Raw genomic sequence first — 22,861 nt, forward strand, 5'->3', positions numbered from 1 at the left:
TTCAACCTTTTAATAAAAGCAAATGTGCAGCCCCACAATGTAACAAGATATATTTTCACAGTATTACTATTTTTCACAAAAGTAATCACTTGACTGATATCTAATTGGTGAGATTAAGTTGCCAAAAATACTGATAAATAATATACTAGCACAAATGCAAATGTTATTAGTCTCCATTACCCAAGGTAAAAATTGCTAACTATTCCCTTAAAAAGGTATGATACTCATTCCATCACCGTGATTTTTTACCAGCAAAAAGAGTCCAGATTCCCAATATACAAGGCATATACAGCCTAACACAAAAGTTAACAAAATAGTTCCGGCAGGTGTTCTACTGCTTTTGGGGAATACAGAAAAAAACTTCTTTGCTGGATCAAATCAAACATTTGATCCCTAAATAGATACACTGATGCCAGGGTCCTACTGCATAGAACTATGGCAACTTTACAATTAATGGTAACCCTGCCATCAGTAGTAACCATCAGTGATTTCTTGGCTTTGATGGCAGTGGAATAGCATAACTTTGGTACAGACTAGTTACCATTGATTGCACAGTTACTGTTTGTAAAAGTTACCAGTTTTTTTAGCAACAGGGCCCAGATCTGGACAACTATAGCATATCATATTAGATTTGTTGATTCAAAGAATTTTAAATAATCACAGACTCACTGGTGCACCATCTGTCGTGAATGCAGAGAAATCATCTGAGTCTTTGACAGGTTTCTTGTCCAATTCTTGCATCCGCTTCTTTTGGCTTTTCTTCTTATTGTCTTTCCCTGTACAGTCAAAGATAGGAGAGAATTCCAAATACCTCTTAACAAAAATCAATTAATTCACTTCTTTTCAAACTTTATTTCAATTTTTAAAGAACACAAATGAAAGAGGTGTGTGACTGAAATTGTGATACAGTGAATCAGTAGGCAAATATTCTTTCAAAACAAATATTCTTGTCATTGAAATGAAAAGTTGAGGACATGTTCAGCAAAAATAGGAGAAAAAAGATCAGTCTAACCATTTAATCTCATTTCTTCCTTTTTTTGTGCATTATGGCTAAACTACACAACTTTAAAATTGAAAAATTCTGTTTGAAGTTATATCAGGGATACTGAATAACCTTTGTAGGTACTCTACTTTATATTTAACCCTATTTTTACTGGGCTATTTGAGACCTAGTTTTTACTGGGGGGCAATTTGACCCCCCCTTCAGATCTCCGCCGCCGATCGCGCGATCGCTGCAAAACTTTGCCTGAAGATAGAGCTGGATGTCACCTACAAGATAACATGGTCATACAATATAAAAATATTGGCTTTCTATTTCTAGTGAATTAATTATGCAAATTTTTCATATTTTCACCTATAACTCCACTAAAAAGACTGAAGGATTGCTAAATTTTTGTGCCAGAGTTCCTCAAGACACATCCAATAATTTTCACGCAAAAAATAGCACAATCAAAATTAGTTTCTTTTGATTTTTGTTTTGTTAATTTCTTATGTATTTTATTGTTTTTCGACCTTTTGTTTTCTATTGTTTTTTGCCAAAATTTGTTGCAGGCACTTTTTCAAGCTTATCTAAATTAGAATTGATTAATTTCAATGGTTAAAAGTTGAAATTATCTAATTTATATGAATTTAACAAAAAATTTGCATTGGATTTGCACGATTTCATGAATTTGAGCCGTTTTCGGGTGAAGATGCATATGCAAAACATTACATAACTTCAGAACGGTGTACCCGGACGTCGCAAATTTAGTCTCAAAATATGCGGGAGACTTCAATGAAAAAAAGTCATGAAACGACGCGGCAAAATCTTTGCGTGTTGCGGAATCGTAGCGCGAAATGTCGATGGGGGGGTCAATTTGATCCCCCCCCCCCAGTCAGAATAGGGTTAACACTTTAAACAAACTCACAGACAAGCAAAACTAAATCCTGTGCTAATAACTTACTTTTGGTGAAGTTTAATTTATTGCAGAACATGACTTGGTTCCAAATAATGGCATTCTTATGTACCAAAAATATGCTCAATACAATTAAACTTATTTGCTTCATCCATACAATGTCCCTTGTTCCAGTGAAGTTTAAAGGCACTTGAGCATGGAACACACATAAACTTAAAATCATTTCAACACATTTTTACTCTCTCAACCAAGACGCAGCTTAACCCTAAAAAGACTGGGGGGGGGCCTAAAAGGCCCCCCCCTCGACATTTCGTGCGATTACTCTGCAACGCGCAATGCTCTCGCCGCGATGCTCTATGACTTTTTTCTTTTGAGTTTCCCGCACATTTTGACACCAAATTTGTGACGCCCGGGGGTACGGTTCTGAAGTTACGTAACTTTTTGTACATGCACGTGAGGCCGAAAATGGCTCAAAAATGTGATTTTGTGTATAAAGTCAATGCAAATTGAGTTTTTTCACATGGCTCATATAGATATGCTTATTTTTACTCTCAATGGCTAAAATTAATTTGTTTTAGCAGTATTATGCTTCAAAAAGTGTCTGCCACAAATTTTGTTAAAAAAACAACAAAAACAAAAGGTCAAAAAACAAAGAAATACATAAGAAATTCATAAAACAATAAAATAGATAAGAAATTAATTTTGATACCGAATTTTTTTTCAAGTACATTTGCTAAGAATGCCACTAAGAATATTTAGACCAAAAATGAGCACTTTTGGAGCTTTATTTACTGATTTAGATCAAAGAGTCTGATTTCTCGCATAAATTAGCATAATTAATCAAAATAAAATAAAAGAAGACTATTTTGTAAAATTTGAATATACGATCTTGTAGATTACATCGCACACTACCATTGTGCAAATTTTCGCGGCGATCGCGCGATCCACGGCCGAGATCTTAAGGGGGGGCCCTTTAGGCCCCCCCCCAGTCTTTCGAGCTACCAAAATAGCCCAGTCTTTTTAGGGTTAAAAACAACATTTGGTTTATCACACTTCCATCTAAAATGCATTTGCCCACTTCCCCCTCCTCCAAAAAGAAATGAATACAACAGTACTCTCAACATTACCTTCTATATGAGCAGCTGTCTCCTGTTTGTCTGCTTGAGGTACTGATTGGGGAGGCTCCTGTGGTTGCACAGATGGTGTATTTGCACTTGATACGGTGACCTGGACATCACCATCCACCTGTGAATCTTGGGATGCCTCGGGCTTTGCTTCCGTGACTGGTTGCCCCACAGGTTCAACCTGCTCTACTACTGGGGCACTCGGCGTTGCAACAACGGCTGGTGCAGCGTCCTGGCTGGCTGCTGGTGCGGGTGGTTCGGTTTTCACTGTGGCTTCCTGAGGGGGAGGAACAGTCTGTTGATTTGATGGTACCACAGCTGGAACAGCTGGTGGGGAGGGCTTGGCTGCAGGTGCAGCATGTGGTGGCTGGGCGGCTACCGGTACAGGCTGTGCTTGAGCTATAACCTGGTGAACAGGCGCAGCTGGCATTCTGGGCTGATTCGCAGGTTCCACAACAGGTGGCGCTCCTTGTTGAACCGCTTGTGGCGCCGGAGGTCTTTGCTGTGACTGGGCACCTTCCTCTGCTGCCGGCGTAGCTGCCAACACGTGTACCTGTGCTGCCTCGGGCGGTACAGGTTCCACCGGCTGGCTGGGAAACTGACCAGGCTGCACCATGGCCATGGGCGCAGCACCAGGCTTCAAGACGGGCACAACGGGTATGACCGGCTGGCCGCCGGGAACCACGCCTTGGACTACAGGCTTCTGCTGCAGGGGCACCGCGGCCATGCCCTGGTGCATGTGTGAGGGTGGTGGCTGCTGAGGAACCTGCTGAGGAACCTGCTGCTGCTGTTGCATCATCGGCTGCTGCTGCACATGGGCTGGGGCAGGTCTTTGTGCTTCCTTGATGTCTTCACTAGCAGCCATGGCCACACTCGCTGCAAACTGGGCTTGTATTCTCTTGGCATCTTCATTGTTTGTAGATTGCTGAGAGATGAAAGAACATGGCAAATAAAGTGCTATTACGCTACGTTAAACAACACTCATCCGACATTTATGGAAGTAATGTAAATCACTGTTAAAATAATTTTGGCCATTTCACTCATTTTCTATAGCTACAGGCAACGTATGGGGATATGCCAACTCGGGACCTGCACTAGTTTCAATGCACACCACCGTCATTACGTCTTTTCAAATATGAGAAAAACACTTCAGCTTCATTCACATATTTCATTAAAAGAATGTCATCTGATAGAAACGATTACACACTACCCTCAGACAGCTGAGGTAAACCAACACAACAATAAGTTTTACATAATTATCACACAAAAAACTTCATATTTTGTGGCAGGAAAATTGATTGATCTTGCTGGGTCATGAGCCCATGCCTGGTCAAATCATGCAAAGCCATTTTCTCAGTTACCCAACTTACTGCGGGGGGAGTGACATTAGCGCTGGACCTTCCGGAGTGTGGCGAGTTTGAACCCGATGCGTCCCGCATCAGTGTATCCGTCACATCTTGATTCGTTGTCGGATCCACGATGCGAATCAGTTTCTTATTCCGCTGATTTTCCGGCCGGCTGCTCGGCACTTGCTGCTGATATGGTCTCTGTGCTGGCTGGGTTGGCTGTGTGGGCAGCCACATTGCAGCTGTGCGGGCAAGACAAGAGTGGAATCACCATTTCAGATAGTGCATACTGTGTAAGCTGTTATTTTTGCGAGGATTTAATTTTGGCGAATTTTGCAGATCACAGTTGGATCACGAATTTAACGACACACGAAAATGCCTCCATGCGCTTTGTTAATAGAACATTAAGGTAAGCGGGGGCATCGATTCGTGAAAACAACATCTCGCAAAAATGTCTATGATCTCATCATTCGCAAAAAATCTGTACGTGAAAATAACAGCGTATACAGTAATCAACGACCAACTTGGGTTAAACTGGGATGAGTATATCTTTCCAATAGGAATACAATTTCAACCCCCCCCCCCCTTGTAAATATATAATTATTCATCTAACTGACCAGTACATCTTGTCCTGGTGCTCTCGATTGGTTTTATCTCTCGTCTAGATTCTTCACAAGGGGTGAAGGATAGGTCTACTTACTGCACACGCCATATATTTAGCGAGTGTAAATTTCAAGAACTGGGACTTCCCAACAATTTACCGGTAATGAGTGTTAAAATTTGCTATCTTGGAGTACAGTACTGAACAAAGAAATGTATATGTGAACATAACATTCATATCGGGATTAGAGTTAATATTTTCGCATGTCTTTAAGTTTGCGAATAGCATCAAGACTTGTGAAATTCATGAAAATAAAGACCTCACAACATATTCGGCATATACCCTATCTGACATCACAGCAGCAATAAACAAGGAAAAGTAGAAATTACGCGGTGCGTAATATATGTCCCCGCCGGAAGTAGCATTTTGTAGCCAATGTACAATACAGGTCAAAAATCAAGGTCAAAGGTTAAAGAAGTCAAAGGTCAAAGAAGTCAAAGGTCAAAATTCTGTGTAGAAGTTTTGAAGCCCTCACCTAGTGCCATCACATAAAGCAAACGGAATCGAAATCGGGTTAGAAATGGCGAAGGAGTAGCATTTTGTAGCAAAATGTACAATACAGGTCAAAAAATCAAGGTCAAAGGTAATAGAAGTCAAAGGTCAAAATTCTCTGCACAAGTTTTGAAGCCCTCACCTAGTGTCATTACATAAAGCAAACGGAATCGAAATCGGGTTAGAAATGGCGAAGGAGTAGCATTTTGAAGCAAAATGTACAATACAGGTCAAAAATCAAGGTCAAAGGTCAAAGAAGTCAAAGGTCAAAATTCTATGTGGAAGTTTTGAAGCCCTCACCTAGTGCCATCACATAAAGCAAACTTAATTGAAATCCGGTCAGAAATGGCGAAGGAGTAGCATTTTGTAGCAAAATGTACAATACAGGTCAAAAATCAAGGTCAAAGGTCAAAGAAGTTAAAGGTCAAAATTCTGTGTACAAGTTTTGAAGCCCTCACCTAGTGCCCTCACATAAAGCAAACGGAATTGAAATCGGGTTAGAAATGGAGGAGTAGCATTTTGTAGCTAATGTACAATATAGGTCAAAAATCAAGGTCAAAGGTTAAAGAAGTCAAAGGTCAAAATTCTGTGTAGAAGTTTTGAAGCCCTCACATAGTGCCATCACATAAAACAAACGGAATCGAAATCGGGTTAGAAATGGCGAAGGAGTAGCATTTTGAAGCAAAATGTACAATATAGGTCAAAGGTCAAGGTCAAAGGTCACAACTGAAATTCTGTGTAGTAGTTTCAAAGCTCCCATGTAGTGCTATCATATAAAGCAAACAGAATCAAAATTGGCTCATAAATGACAGAGAAGTAGCAAATTGAACATTTTGATCACACACGGACGCACACACAGACGGACGGACAGACGGACACACACACGTACGGAGCCTGTTTCATAGTCCCCTGCTCGAACTCGTTCGGCGGGGACAAAAAAGGTGAATCCTCAATATCATAATTACGCTACTCACTCGGCTTCAAACAGCATACAGTCCAAGCAAGTACCCTGTGAGGGATACACCTGAAATACCCTCTCAGGGCTATTCAGCGGCTCAACGAAGCGTTGCGATCGTTATCTCTATTCTCATTGCCCATCGTTCCGATTTATGACTAGAAATTCTGCGGATTTTGCTGGCTTGTGCGAGCGCTGCACGCTCGCCATGAGCTGGGTGGCCTTGTACACCCACATGCAGGCCGGACAAGTCGCAGCGTGCCGGACAAGTCGCAGCGTCACATACCAGCCGGGGAGATACCACACACAGTCTTCACATCCACCAAGTATTGTAGTAACCCACGCTAAGAATAGATGGTTTTAATAATTTGCACAAATCGAAACTAATTTAAACTACACCAAGTGCACATAGTCGTTGCAGGATGATAACACGAAAAATAAACAAAATACACAGCCCCCCCCCCCCCACACTCACGTACGCATAAAAGCACAAGCATCCACAGCAAAAACAACCCACAGCAAAAACAAACCAGGGTGTCAACAACATCAAAAGCAAAAGCAAAACAAAAACTGGAATCATTCAGAAAGTGTTGAATTCGAGTACCTTATATTTAATCAAGATACAGTTGTGGCTTGTATCTTGAGAAGAACGTATAACCATTTTTTTTTCTTTTCAAATCATGTTCATGATGCATCAATTATTAAATCTGTATTTAATAGTCACATCCAGTATCAAACCGTATCACTCTGTGACTGAGAAAACAGTCATCTGCAGTGTGGACATATTGATATATATGCATGTATAATATAAGAGTAAGAACATCTTCTATAGATGATCAAATGCAATTTCAGAACCCAGTTTTGGCAACTGAATGGATTTCGTTCTCCTACCTGCCCGTGGCCGGTACACTTGCCGAAATGTAAAGACGATGGCATCACACATCTCCTCAACTGGAACTACAGCTGTATTTTCAGTTATGATTCTCTCACAGTCCCAAGTAGACATAACACAAAACGCCATCTTAGTCTTCAAAAAATGCTATCGATACAGTCATGGCAGCGTATAATCCATAATTCAGGGAGGTGGAAAGAGAATTGAATAATTATGTCTAGTTAGTGCACAGGGATAAACTGTACCGTGCTACTGGTCTCCGTGGCAACCGACTGGTATCGAGGAAACCCGACTAAGGAATTAACCCTAACTTACCTGGGGGGGGGGCCATAATGGCCCCCCCCTCGACAAATTCCGCGACCATTCCGCCGCGCAAAATTTTTTGACCGCGCCGCTCACTGACTTTTTACTTTCAAGTCTCGCGCAACTTTTGAGACCAAATTTGTCGCGACCGGGCATACCGTTCCGAAGCCACGCCCCTTCAAAAAATGTTCGTCCACCCCAAAATTGCTCAAAAACGTGATTTTGTGTACAAAGTCAATACAAATTGTGTTTTTTCAATTAATTCATATAAAGATTCATATTTTTAATTTTAATGGCTGAAATAAATGTATTTTAGTATAGCTATGCTTCTAAAGATGTGTATGACAAATTCTGCTGAAAAAAACAACAAAAACAAAAGTTCGAAAAAACAAAGAAATACATTAAAAAATGATAAAACAATAGAAAACATAGGAAATTAATTTTGATACTGATTTTCTTTTTACGTACAAATGTTCGGAATGTCACTAGGAAAATTTAAAACAAAAATCAGCATTCCATAAGCTTTTATAAGCCAATTATAGACGAAAATGAGTTTTTTTGCATATATTTGCATAATTAATTAATTTAAAATAAAAACTGCAAATTTTTTGAAAATTGAACTTAACAGTCTTGTAGATTACATCCGGCTTTATGTTCATGCAAAATTTTGCGGCGATCGCGCGATCAACGGCCGAGATCTGAAGGGGGGGCCATAATGGCCCCCCCCCCCCCCAGGAATTCAAGCTTGCTAAATAGCCCAGGTAAGTTAGGGTTAAGATAACAACACAAAACAACATCACTCCCCCACCCCCATTGAAGAACCCTGGATGGTATGTGTATGTGTTTCAAAGTGATTTTCCACAGCAGACACTCTGCCAAGCGAGACTGCCTTTTCAATGTCACAGCACTTTCCCAAGATCGATGCAGGGACGTGATCAATGCACATTTGATTTTTCTGATAAACTGCGTTGATACCATCTTTTAATGTCCCCTGAAGATCATACTATAAAGATGTAAGCATCGATTTCATCCTACATAATGTACTTCCAAAATTTACAGATGTGATTACACGTACATTATATCAAAATAATGTGAGATGAGTGAGGTTCCTTCGTACAGCAGCGAACGTTAGCCCACGAAAGCGGCAAACCAAACAAGCAAGGCGAGCCAGAGAGCGCAATACGATCACCATTCCACGTGGGCTAAATGCACGGAGGCACGTGGTGTGTGCGCGTTTTTCTGTTTCAGTAGCGATAGCCTGACAAATTCAGACCAGATTGAATGAGGCTAAGTGGACAAAATTTTCGAACATGTTGTGCTATGACAGAGAGCGTGTGAATTTTGCTCACCGCGGATTATCCTGCAAAAGGGTCTATGAAAGGAAAGACTAATAATCTTCACTCTGAGGGAGAACGAGCGCAAACCGCAATGAGCAAAATACACCTTATGCGTTTAAACACACGCATGTCGAAGCGGTTTTGTCAGTTCCCATAGACTTTACACGTGAAGGCGATTCGCTTGGCACTGAACCAAGTTCGGCGAGCTCGCTCGGTCCTCCCGTTTTATCCTCTATAGGGTATTTCGGCGTTATCCTTCACAGGGTATTTGCTTGGACTGGCATAGCAGCAGTCCTTAAGAGGTGGTGCGACTGGTATTCAGACTAGCTAAATGGTGTTATCAGCTTCCCCCCTCCCACCGCTTCCTCAAATCAGTGACATCTGCTAGCATACTTTTGTTTGGCAGTTTTTCTTCCTTTCGCTGTTCACACTGTCCTACTATCCAAGAGGAACATTTTTATACAACACAAAACCAGGACAAAAATAAAAACAAATATTTTTGGTTCTAAATATGAAATGATATTTCATCACTTTGATTTTGCAGAATTTAAGACAAGTGAAATTCATTTCAGATAACAAAGCATGTGCCAAAATATGTCTCCCCCATTCGCATAGAAGAAATTAATGTTTTTTCTAAATTCCGGAAGTTCTTTGACCCCGCCTATGACCTTTGATCTTGTGGTGACCTTCAACTCCCCAAGGGACATTTACCAGCCAAGTTTAGTCACAAACGGACATATGGATCAAAAGTTATGATCCATAATTGAAACACGCCGTAAAAACTTAACATTGGGCCCAAAGTTTGGTGACCCCTTTCTATGACCTTTGACATTGTGATGACCTTCAATTCTCCAAGGGATATCTACCACTCAAGTCTGGTCACAAACAGACATATACAACAAAAGTTATGAGCCATAATCGAAACGCACCATAAAATCTTAACATTGGGCCCTAAAAGTTTGTTGACCCCTGTCTGTGACCTTTGACCTTGTGGTGACCTTCAACTCCCTAAGGGACATCTACCATCCAAGTTTGGTAACAAAAGGACATATACATCAAAAGTTATGAGCCATAATCCAAATGCGCCGTAAAAACTTAACATTGGGCCCCAAAGTTCATTGACCCCTGCCTGTGACCTTTGACCTTGAGGTGACCTTCATGTTTGGTAAAATGTGTTACTTTGTATATCCACTCTTCCCTCCAAGTTTGATTGAAACTAACGTCCCAAGTAGAGGGTTATTCAAGTTTTTGTAGCATTACGGACGGACAGACGCCACAGGCGATCCCTTTAGTCTCCCCGCACCTCCGGTGGGCTCAACAAAAACATTTGTGTGTGTGTGTGTGTGTGTGTGTGTGATTTCACACAACTTCCCAAGAAAATCTTAAATGTTCATTTGTGGATACTAGTTTTGAGTCTACAGGTGCATGAGTCGCAAAAGTTCCCAGCTGGGATATTTCACTCTGCTTTCGCATTACTTACTTGCTGCAGGTGGAGAGCTGTAGAAGGGTGGCTGTGGCTGGAATACTTGTTGAGAATAGGACTGCTGGAACTGTCTGTGTTGCTGGATCTGTCATAGTAGGACACAGGCTAGATACTCATTTCATTGCTTTTACACAGGCTAGAAACAGCCATTAAAGGACAAGTTCACCTTCATAAACATGTGGATCAAGTGAATGCAGCAATATTATCAGAACACATTAGTGAAAGTTTGATTTGTTCTGTTTATGTCATATACTTTGTTCACGGCCTCTCTGAAAAACAGCCTCTTGGCTGGTTGAGGGCTTTTAACCTGTGATTAAATAAACAAACAAACAAACAAACAAACAAACAAAGTTTGGGGAAAGTTTGATTTGTTCTGTTTATGTCATATACTTTGTTCACGGCCTCTCTGAAAAACAGCCTCTTGGCTGGTTGAGGGCTTTTAACCTGTGATTAAATAAACAAACAAACAAACAAAGTTTGGAGAAAACAGGACAATCTGTTCAAAATTTATGATTTCTAAATTATCTGTTCAGTCACTGCTGGATAAGAAGACTACTAAAGTGTATGATGTCACATGCATAGAATGATATAAGGAAAATATGAAGAGAATTTCACAAAATTTAATTTTTTGCAAAAAGTGCACATTTCTTCAACCTGTCACTGATGTATGTTAAGGGTAATATCATTCTCCCTCCCTTCTGAATGAGGCAAGTCAAGCATTCTTTTATTATGCGAGAAAAGTGAAAACATGTTGAATATTCATTGTTTTCTTTTATATTGTTGTACACATGTGACATCACAAGCTGTAGCAGTCTTCTCATTCATCAGTGACTGAGCAGAAATTTCAAAATGTTGTAACTTCTGAACAGATTGACCGATTTTCCTCAAACTCGATGTGTTTGACTAATATTGCTGCATTCACTCAATCCACATGTCTATAAAGGTGGACTTGTCTTTTAAGGACAATGGAATTCCATGCTACATTCACCGGCAAAACATCTACTTTTTAGTGTTGCACGTATGTGAAACCTAGGAGCAGGATAATTCTGTAAACAGCCATTTCTTTTGTTACGTTTGTAGCTACTAGGTGACTAGGCATTAAATCATAACAGAAATTATAAAAATCTCAAAGGTAATCTGTCAGTGCAGGGACACAAAACGTAACCTACACACAAGTGTCTTTCCAAAACTCCAAAACATGCAATCCTCGAGTGCGAATAAAAAAGGACACATATATTTGTTATACAGTGGACTCCTATCATAACAAAGCCGTCAGGACTGGCAGTTTTCTTTCATTACATCGAAATTTCGTTACAACCAAACAAATTACAAAAAAAAACAAACAAACAATAAAAATACATAGTGGACAATGTTGCGGCCTGAATTTTTACTTCGTTGTAACCAGGATTTCGTTGTAACCGGAATTTCGTTATAACCATGTTCGTTATACCGCGAGTACACTGTATGTGATATACAGTATAATGTCAATGTTACACACAAAGTATTAGAACACTAGTCAGACATGTCATGCTTTAGTCTTCCCTCCTAATTTGACCCCTCAGCACAAAGGCCTCTCTCAAAGAAATCCTCTACTCACTGAAGTAAATGATGATTTCATTTCCCATTTTGCACAGGTTCTGATGAATAGATCATGTTTTTTAAATGAGATTGCTGGTAGAGTTTGAGTAATACAGGGATGATGTGATTTTACACTGATTTACAAAGAGGGGCAGTCACATCCAGTACAGGTGCAACATCATCATTCAAGAAACTTTTCAGCAATAAGGAGCACATGCGAACCAACCGCACAGAGTAGTCATACTAGGGAAAGGTGCAGACTCGAATCGTACCGGTTGCACAATAGGCACGGGGCCGGTAATGGGCGGCCCCGTCATGAGAGCATATGGAGGGGCTCCCGGCGTTGTGATATACTGGCCAGATGCAGCTGTGTTGGGGGCCATCAGCTGGGGTGTGTTGCCCCCCTGCTGAGGGGTGGGGCCTCCCGCTTGGTGGTGGTGCTGGATACCCTGCATGTGGGCGGTATTCTGGTGGCGCATGGGGTAAATGTTCTGAGGCTGCATCTGGGGCTACAATGGCATGAGGAAAAGGGGAAAGCAAGTGGAAATGAACATGTGAATGCTAACATAAACATCATAACAGATGGTACAGAATACACCTTAACCTGACGTGAAAATTATAACCCAGCAGTAGATAAAGGAGATGAATTTTCTTCTCCCCAAATTATTCATTACTCACAAAACTTAAGTAACCCTGTCCATAGTGCTGATATTTTATCTTACACAAGTTTTTATTTCCTTTTTAAGGGGGGGGGGCATCAACTGTTCTGCTACAGATACTTCATTGGTCAAGGACCATCAAAAGGAATACCCCCCCCCCCATACCAGACCCCTAGATTGTCCAATGTTTCTCTCAGGATGGCATTCGGTATTGTGGCATCACCTACTTAGCAGTGAGCAACTAATATGCCATACCTGCCAACATTTATCCCCAAATTATTCATTACTCACAAAACTTAAGTAACCCTGTCCATAGTGCTGATATTTTATCTTACACAAGTTTTTATTTCCTTTTTAAGGGGGGGGGGGGCATCAACTGTTCTGCTACAGATACTTCATTGGTCAAGGACCATCAAAAGGAATACCCCCCCCCCCCCCATACCAGACCCCTAGATTGTCCAATGTTTCTCTCAGGATGGCATTCGGTATTGTGGCATCACCTACTTAGCAGTGAGCAACTAATATGCCATACCTGCCAACATTTCAAGATGAAATATCTTACTCGTGGATTGCAAAAATCTTATTTTATATGCAAACTGAAGTTAAAAATCTTACTTTCGGTCAAATATTCAAAAATATCTAAATATTTTTTTAAAATCTGATTTCTCTGACAGAAAATCTGATTTTGCTATTTTTAACGTAAAAAATCTTACTGAATCTGATAAAATCTTACTAGTTGGCAAGTATGCTATGCATTCTTTGTGGTTCTCCCTTCCCCTATCTCACCTGCAGAATCATCCCCTAGTGGCTCCCACAAAAATTGTTGGCATCTATAAACTCAAAATGCTACACCATGTTATGTTTATCTTGATTTCAATAAACAAGAGTCAAATTACAGGAAAACAATTTAAACACAATTAACCCTAACTAGGCCGCGGGGGTCTCCGAGGCCCCCCCTCGACGTTTCGCGCGATGTATTGCTATCGCAAAAAGCTATATTGCCGCGACATTTCATGACTTTTTTCTTTCGAGTCTCCTGCATCTTTTGACACCAAATTTGCGATGCCCAGACGCATGGTTAAGAAGTTGCACATAAATATATACGTGCATGTCGGACCAAAAATTGCTCAAAAACGTGAATTCGTGTACAATTTCAATGCAAACTGGATTTACAAGTAAATTTCATAAAAGCATGATTATTTTGGGGTTTTATTGATTAAAATCAACTAATAACATATTTTCTTGTTCGGAACAATGTCGCGGACAAATTTCATTGAAAAAACAATGAAAACATAAAGTCAAAAAACAAAGAAATACATAAGAAATTCAAAAAACAATAAAATACTTAAGAAATTTTTTCTGATTGCACATTTTTTTTTCTCTTACATTTGCTAAGGACGCTAAAAATGATGTTCACACAAAAAATGTGCCTGCTTTGAGCTTTATTTAGTGATTTATTCCAAATTGTCTGATTTCATGCATCATTATGCATAAATTAGCATAATTTAGCATAAATGATAATTTTGAGAAAAATTAACTTCATGGTACTTTAGATTACGTCATAGGCAATGTGTGCGCCAATTTTCATCGCGATCGTGCAGTCGACGGCCGAGATCTGGAGGGGGGCCTGGGAGCCCCCCCCCCCCCCCGGCCTAGTTAGGGTTAACACTGAACTACTGGCATAATGAAAATGAGGATATCAAACGTAACTGCATGTTTCACAGGGTACAATCACATCTACTGCCATTTTCTTTAATCAAATTGACCAGAACTTGAGGGGGGAGCATTTAATACATTGTCACATACGGTTTGTGAAAATGAAGGCTGCAATCTGAACTGTTCACATAATTCAGGGAGTTTAATAAAGCTTCCTGTCTTAACACCAATGCTCTCACCCTTAAAGGAGACCTCCGGATGATTTTCAGATTTTTACAATTGAACAACTATAAATTAGTTATACTGAGGACAGAGTTTCAGAATTTGTGATAATTGGGATGAAGAGTAAGAATATTTTCAAAATTTAGAACAAATAGCCATGAACAAGGATGATGACATGGCAGAGTCACCATAAGAATGCACGAGTTGGGGCTCAAGGAAGCAGAACAAAAGAAGAAGGCATGCATAGATTATACACAGGTGAACTCGCAAGCAAGTGGTATTTTAATGGAATTATACTGCTACATTTCTGAAATATGTGAACCTCCTATGTCATCATCCTTGTTCAATGTAATTTGTTTAAGGTTTTTCAAAGTATTGTTTATCTGCTCAAAAACCACAATAAATTCCACAAATCTATACATGGAGTTGTTGATTTATGTATTACATGATGTGAAATTATGAAAATCGTCTGGAATGTCCCTTTAAGTGGGTAATGCCCTGCAAAGCAGACTACATGTAGCCTAGAGGCACTCACTTGCTGATATCTCTGTGAAACTTGAGGGCCACGCGGGTTCGGGTAGCGCACATTCATGCCCATCATGGGCGCACCCGGCTGGGGCTGGTTGGGCAGAATACCCTGCTGCGGCGACGCGGCCATGCCAGGCCGGTTGGGTGCCCCTTTGCTATTCATGTCATGGGGGAGTGCGTTGACAGCCACCGGGCTGACGGAAGGAGACGGAACGCGAGGGCTCTGTGACGGCACAGGATGTTGGGGCCGTGGTGGCTGTAAATACAAAAAAGAGTGGCCACGGTGGCAAAATGAGAGATAAATAAATATGTATCGTGTAAGGACTGAAATTCAACCGACTGCTCAGGATCTGTCACTCCATCTTGTCATAGCTCAATTACAAATATTTTGTATGCTGGTATTTTTTAAATTTGACTGTTCAGGGCCCCGTTTTATCAAAAGATTAAATCGATTTTAAATGTCCTTACCACACAGGTTGCCATAGACTTACAGTTGAAATCAACTTTATAATCAATTTTAACTCTTCATAAAACAGGGCCCTGATCTCTATTATATAAGAGGAAACGAACAGGAGAAATTTGATTTTTTTTTATTTCTAACTACGGTAATATGACAGAGACTGAATATGTCATACAACCTAATAAACTACTGTAGATGAGGAAGTTTTGGCATGATTAAAGGCATAATTTACCATTTGCAGATGAAACAAAAACCCAGCATTAGTGCTTTAAAATAGTTCTAAAATGCGAGTTAGGGATAGAAACCACTGTACAAATTGTAAAAATTATCGATGTTAAGTGTTGTTAAATACACAAAATGTGAAAAATAGTTATACATTGTAATACAAATGTTTCTATAGACTACACTGTCTACAGTTACGGTATATTGAGAAAAACACTAATATCCTTATATTTTAGGCTTTATTGCGAAAATCTTATATGGTAGGAAGTTTTGTGATACAACAGACCTACACATTTCATCAAATGTGATATTTTGAACACTTTTGAAATCACTGCTCCCAGAGGTAAACTGGACCTTTAAACATTTGTCGCCACTTATCAATTTCTTTATAGGTTCTTCGAATATACTGCACCTGTTGTGGATTGTAGCGTGGCTGACGAGGACTTATCTCTTCAGGCCTCGGATGTCCAGGGTAGCGGATCCTTCTGATGCACCGGTAAGTCAAGGAAATTTGTCAGGCTTCTTTTATAGCTCTTCATAAAATCAAACCTCCCCGGCAAACTCAGTTCCAATACTACAAAACCCCCAACACTTGATGCAGCCTTTTGTCATGAAAGGAAAGGTTTTCTTGAATAGACCGTTTGTGTCACTGCAATTCACAATGCTTCTTTCCAACAACCTAGTAACAAAAAAAGAATTTCATTCAGTTGCTGCCTCGTATTAGGTGCCATAGGCAGGTATTTACTCAGTTGTTGCTAGGTAGGGCAAGCCTCCTACAAGCTTTGTGGCTGTTAAGGGCAACATTGGACAAAGCAAATTCTAAATATATTACAGAACTGATCTATTGGCAAGTATATGACATCAGTCTCTGATGACCAAAGAATGACATACTAGAAATGTCACTGGTGAATCACATGCGCACCTAGAGCCGTTTTCGATACATGGAAAAGTAGTAACAATTTAGCATGTTTCACTTCACCTTTAACCTTTGATCCTATGGTCTAAAACTTTTTCAACAGAACCTTTACCTGGTAATACATGTTACATGCACTTTAGTTTCGTGAAAATACCTTCAGGCAATGCAGCATGGGGGATATGGTGAAATTTTAAAAATGACAGACCTTGTGGACATTGACCTTTGACCTTGAGCACCAAAAAGTTGGCAGGCACAGCTCCATCCACATACAAACATTTAATGACAGATTACATACCTCAAATTGCATCATGAGTTACATTTGTACGCCCTCCACAAAATTGATTGCGGATGGAAGCACAGATAGACAATCCACAAACATAAAGCCTCCAGCGACACTTCGTGGCAGGAGGCATTAAAAAACAAAACAAGACAAAATTCACAGTATTCACATGGAAACTGAACAGATGTTTGAGTCTGGTATTGTTTCTTTTAAATGCTTCAAATCCACAAGAAAGTTTTGGTTCTAACATCTACATGTAGCACTAGCAAGTAACTTTTTTTTTTTTTAATGAAAAGATCCTGTAATCCATATTATTTCTCGGCACACTGGTTCTACATGATTGCATCTTGCGAGTAATTCTAATGAAAAGTGAGACTTGGATGAATAATTTATGAATATTAATGTGGATGTTCACTCAACACTTCTACTGTATGACAGGAAAATATAGCCAGTATTAATATCACGGTTCACATAATATATCTTGTATCAACACTTCCTCAAAGCAGCCCTATCTGTGCACATTTTATAAGTAATGTCAATGAACTCCATTATCAATTGCTTGCACCCTCTAAGGCATTTAATTCATGGCATTCATTCATTCATTGTGCAGGAAGGCAAGTTGCACCACAAAGAGAGAGAGAGAGAGAGAGAGAGAAAGAAATGTAGAGAGTTAAATACTGTTAACAAAAGATGGCAAACTTGTGCAGTATTATGAAAGCATCAAGTCTAGAAATAGATTGTGAATGCTATCCGCATAATCTGAAATCATGAATTCAGCATGAATGTTGTGTAGGTACTCTGTGATACAGGCATTTACAAATGTATAGGATACATGTGGAAGTTCTGTAACCTCCAAGTTACGGAGTTAACTACATGTACTAGCTTATACTGACTTCTTTTGTGTGCTGGAGGACTCCCCCCCCCCCCCCCCCCCCCCCCACATAGAAGTATAGTTATCAGAGAAAAGAGCAATTATTGGTACATTACACATACAGGAAAAACAATTGTATAAAATGAACACAAAGAGTTGTAAAATAGTTCAGGAGTCTCTACTATTTAGACACTGACTGTACATGTAATTTTGTGCACTTTTTCTGAAGAGTTACTATTCATGAGAGGTGAACAATAATTGACATGCCCATTAATCATAACAACCCAGCTACATTGCAATGATCCCATACTCAAGGTATACGCTGGTCCTTGAACACAGGAATGAATAACCTCCAAAGAATGCGGTGGTTCTCCCGTGTCATCCTGTACCAGAGGGGGTCAAGGGGAATACCAGCGTATTGTGTCCCATCTGCTGAGTAATACAGGGCACACACACACACACATACACGCTCTCTGATTTGCAAAGTCATTGTGTGCATTCTAATATGAGAGCAAGCACATAGTGCAAAACTTGTATGATATTGGTGTACAGTGTATATCCAGTACAGGGAATTAGCTCAAGTTCTACATCACTGGGCCTTTTTTTCTTTCTTTCTTTCTTTTTATTATGCCAGATCTATCGCAGTAATTCTTCCAAAGCAACTGAAAATCTTTGTAAAAGGGTATTATTGCTCAACTTGTCATGTTAATATTCCATCTTATGCACCTGTGCCAGCTTAAGTTCCATGCATGATGTACAAGTATAAGTGCATGGATCACATGTACTACTCCATGTGCTTTGTCACTTGCGCCTATGCATACACTTGTACAGTGTACGTGTCACTTTTGTACCATGCATCATGCACAAGCGCCTCGCATATGATGCATTGTTGTATGTTGCATCTGGCATACAGTCCGTACTGTGTGTCACTTGTACCCCCTGCACAATCTTGCTGTAACTTAAATCTACATTGTTGATCATGACAACAGAATGAGCACCGAGATTTCTGTTTGAAAGTACAATGTAAACCAATCAGTACTGGAATGTTTACTGACACATTTTAATCATATCTAGCTAAATGTATGGCACTTTGCTATTTGCTCAGAATATTAATAGTGCAGTGTTCAAGTAAAACCCATTCTCAGCATAGAGAAAATATTTGATTATCTTTCTATTCAATATGCTTTTCAGCTGTCTTCATACTATGTTCCATCTCTAAGAGTACTGTATATGCCAAATATTTCTCGAAGTTTTTATTTTCATGAGTCAGGTGCTATTCGCGAAATTAAAGACATGCCAAAATAATGACTTTGATCCCCATATGAATGTGATGCACACGTATACATTCTCAGCTCAGTACAGTACTCTATGATCGCAAATTTGACCACTCGTGAAGTCATCAGGAAGTCCCAATTTGCGAAAATTTAGACTCGCTAAATATACGGCATACAAACGTGTATACAGTAAACCGAATCCATCCATTTCATTGTTTAGTGAGCAAAAGCCCCACGTTCCACAAACATGGGCAGCTGCACCACCTCTTGCGTACCCACACCTACTGATTTCAATACCCCCGTAAAATGCATTCTGCATGAAAATGGGTGCCCCTACAATTTTTGCAGTCTTCCTGTGTATTCACTTACTTTTTTGTTTGTTTGGGGGTTCTTTTTCCTGAGGTGTCATACAGTACCTCATCTAGCCGTATGCAGCAATGGCTAAAAGGGGCAGTTGCCCCTGAGAAATTATGCATGCATTATCATGGGACAGATGCTATGTATGAAGTACAGATTTATGCGAACTTAGCATTGCATGACACCGTCATATGCCAGCCCACAAAAAGAAAAGGTTTACACATCTAAGTTACTATTCTCTTGCATGAGCTGCATTACATGTCCTATGACTGCGGTTTGTTTACTCTTAAGAGGAAGACTACCCCAATTGTGAACATGGTATTAGGCAGGACTGCACACTAACCCGTTTTTTTCTATTGGTCCAACCTGTCTGTCAAGACCAGTATGTCAAGACCAGTATGTTTCAAGTTTTTCCATTTTTTACTGATCCATCCCTGAAAAAGTTACTGGTCCGACAGTGATTTTTACTGGTCAGGGACCGTTGGACCTGTGCTAGTGTGCAGCATTGCATTACATGTAGGTTTCATCAATGCACCTCCCACTTTTTAAAAGGAATCACATTTCTGCTTTTCATAAATGGTGCAATACAACCATCAAAATCATTTGCTTTCACACTACTAGCTTGCAGAGCTGATTTTTCTAAGCTGTTCAGGCATTAGAAAAGCTGCTTATATACAATACATGCACGCATGACGACACTAAACTGACAGTTCAGAAATGTTCTTGAACTCTTGCTGACAAAAGGCCTTGTACACTCCCCTTCAAGATTACATTACCTTCAAAACATTTGAAACGGAAGCAGACTGGCATAACACACTCCTTGCACCTGCTTACAATGCAGGCAACTTCCGCTACACATTTTTGATGTACTACCTCTTTCCCACTCTGTTTAACACCCCCGCCTCAAGACATTGAAGGAACTTTTGACTAAATGCCAGGTTCCCTGCTAATAACAAAATCCTTTAGTGCCTTGGTAGGCCCCTTCTCTCATCGTTCAAGGTGAAAGGAGTGATTTATGCATTACTGTGTTTGAAGGCAGGCCAGCTGATGATATAAACAGTATCTGGTGTAATGTACTTATACAATGGACAAATGGTGAGTCAACAGGTCATTTGAATATAATCTTGCCATGTACATGGTCTCGGAGTACAAATTATATGAATTCATACTCCTTAATGAGAGTGTTCACCATACTTTTTTCAACCAAATGATTTTTTTTTTTCCCAGCAAAGTCACATAAGTTAAAACTGTAATTTGCCATTATGAACAATAGTGAGTACTTATCACACAGCACATTGCAATGGCATGTTTTCAACTCATATTCACATTGCATGATGCAAAATGTACTTAATATTACCCCCCCCCCAAAAAAAAGGAACAAAATCAATAAAACTGGCTTTAAAATCTACTGTAAAACCAGAAAATTCATGTGCTTTTTCAGTACATGAATGTGTGAATGCGCCTGAGCAGCAATATCAAATTTTTTTTTTTTTTTTTTTTTTTTGGGGGGGGGGGGGGGGGGGGGGGGAGGGGGAGGAGACTATAGGCGTGTCTTCATCAGCCCGAAGTCAAACTAGCAGGAAATTTTGCAGTCTTGGAAAATAGCCCAATACAATGAATGTGCGTCTTCATCAGCTCGAACAGCCCGCTTGGGGAAATTAGCCCGAAAATTGACGCATGCGCACTTTGCATCATTACTCTGCTTTGCTCGCGGTTCGAAAGTGGATTTCCCTCGCAAAATCTCCTGTATCACCATATGTGATGATAATAAAACCAGGAAAGTGAGCAGTACAGCATATTCTCTCCAAAGGGATACCAATAACGCTACTCATTCTTCTGTCCAGTGAGACATCTTAAATGAAATTAACGATTTGCAATGCTTAAACAAGTCCAAAATACACACAATCTGCAAGAATCTTCAGCTCAGGTAGAGTGGACCATTAAAAGAAGTACAAACAACAGCCAGCATGCACGGCACTGAGTTATAAAAGGGAGGTGAGAGGTATCACCTCCCTGGTTTTAAAGAAGCCAACAACAGTATAGGCCTAGTACACACATGTGATCCTTGAATACACCGTGCGTGTATGTACTGTACACAGTCATTAGCTTGTACATGCGCTTTCCATAGCCAGCTGGCTACATGTAACCAGAAGAGTACGTGGAGGGATTGAGAAAATTTCGGGCTGATGGAGACGCACCCAAAATAGTATGCTATTTCAGGAATTAGCGCGCTAGCTCACGAACTAGACCAAGATTTTTGGGGAAATTTTCCCGATCAAATAGCGCGCTATTTGCGTCTTCACTAGACAAACAGCGCGCTATCTTGACATCGGACTAGTTTGGTAACTGCAAGATAGCGCGCTATTTTGAAACTTCGGGCTGATGAAGACACACCTTACGTGATAACCAATTTATACAGGGCAATTAGAGCACCCAAGCAGCGCTCCTGAATCCTCCCCCCCCCCCCCCCCAAGGAAAAAAAAAAACATCAACAACTCTGTATGAACAGACCTTCGGGCCCTGGGGTGCAGAAATTATGCCCGCTCTAGGCTAGGTTCAGGAGTGCTCCCTGAAGCGCTATATAATTCTATATATTGTAAAACGAGCAATGTTCGCATGCATTTTAATTTCGTGAATTTTGCAAGAGCCAAGATTCGCGAAATTAAAATGCATGTGAAAGTTCTTGTCTACACTGTACGCAGTGATTGTTAGAGGCAACTCGCGAAAATTCATGCCGCGAAAAAGGCCATCGGCTCCAATTTGCGAAAATATTTTTACAGTAAAGGTCACCTATTGTTTAGTGAGAGCTCCGGTAGTTGAATGCACTGCACACTGTGCACTCACGAGCGCTCCTCGCCCAACTTTGTGTACAAAATGGGAATGTAGATTAATCTAATACTCTCATTTGATTGCACTGATTTGCAGCTTAGTCTCCTTGACACAAAATATTGCCAGTTGGTTTGCTTTGATCTACTTTTGATTCTGTTTTAGAGTTATTTTTACCCTTTTCACGGGGGGGGGGGGGGGGGGGGGGAGGGGGGTCCATTCCCCTTTACCACTTGAAATGCTTGCTTACCCTGGCCATCATATTCATGATGCCCAAGGATGGCTGCACACACTTTATTTATGCTATGGAAACCCATTTCTCACCATGACCATTAGGATACCACTCTGTTAAGGCGGGAGGGGAGTTGCAATGTAGGAGTGACAATTACCTCTGCGATAAGTCTGTATGCAAGAACGCACCACTGGGTTTTTGATGTCTTTTTAATTCACAAGTCCAAAATTGACCCTAGAGAGAGTGAGGAGAGAAAGAAATAGGAAAGGGGGGGGGGGGGTAACTGCATGAA

At 40.3% G+C, this 22,861-nt stretch overlaps 1 protein-coding gene across 1 annotated transcript in view; it reads right to left on the minus strand.

Annotated features, from left to right (window-relative positions):
• The window catches only part of LOC140238931 (eukaryotic translation initiation factor 4 gamma 1-like), a 53,508-nt gene that overhangs the window by 24,876 nt on the left and 5,771 nt on the right, over nucleotides 1-22,861 (minus strand). The window contains exons 3-9 of the mRNA XM_072318828.1: nucleotides 16,226-16,298; nucleotides 15,139-15,387; nucleotides 12,339-12,575; nucleotides 10,486-10,573; nucleotides 4,390-4,607; nucleotides 3,023-3,944; nucleotides 670-776 (exon numbers count right to left, since the gene is read on the minus strand). Coding sequence (XP_072174929.1) covers nucleotides 670-776; nucleotides 3,023-3,944; nucleotides 4,390-4,607; nucleotides 10,486-10,573; nucleotides 12,339-12,575; nucleotides 15,139-15,387; nucleotides 16,226-16,298 — 1,894 coding nt within the window. The remainder of the gene's footprint in view (nucleotides 1-669; nucleotides 777-3,022; nucleotides 3,945-4,389; nucleotides 4,608-10,485; nucleotides 10,574-12,338; nucleotides 12,576-15,138; nucleotides 15,388-16,225; nucleotides 16,299-22,861) is intronic.

This window comes from Diadema setosum, chromosome 15 (assembly GCF_964275005.1).
Source record: "Diadema setosum chromosome 15, eeDiaSeto1, whole genome shotgun sequence".
Classification (NCBI taxonomy): domain Eukaryota; kingdom Metazoa; phylum Echinodermata; class Echinoidea; order Diadematoida; family Diadematidae; genus Diadema; species Diadema setosum.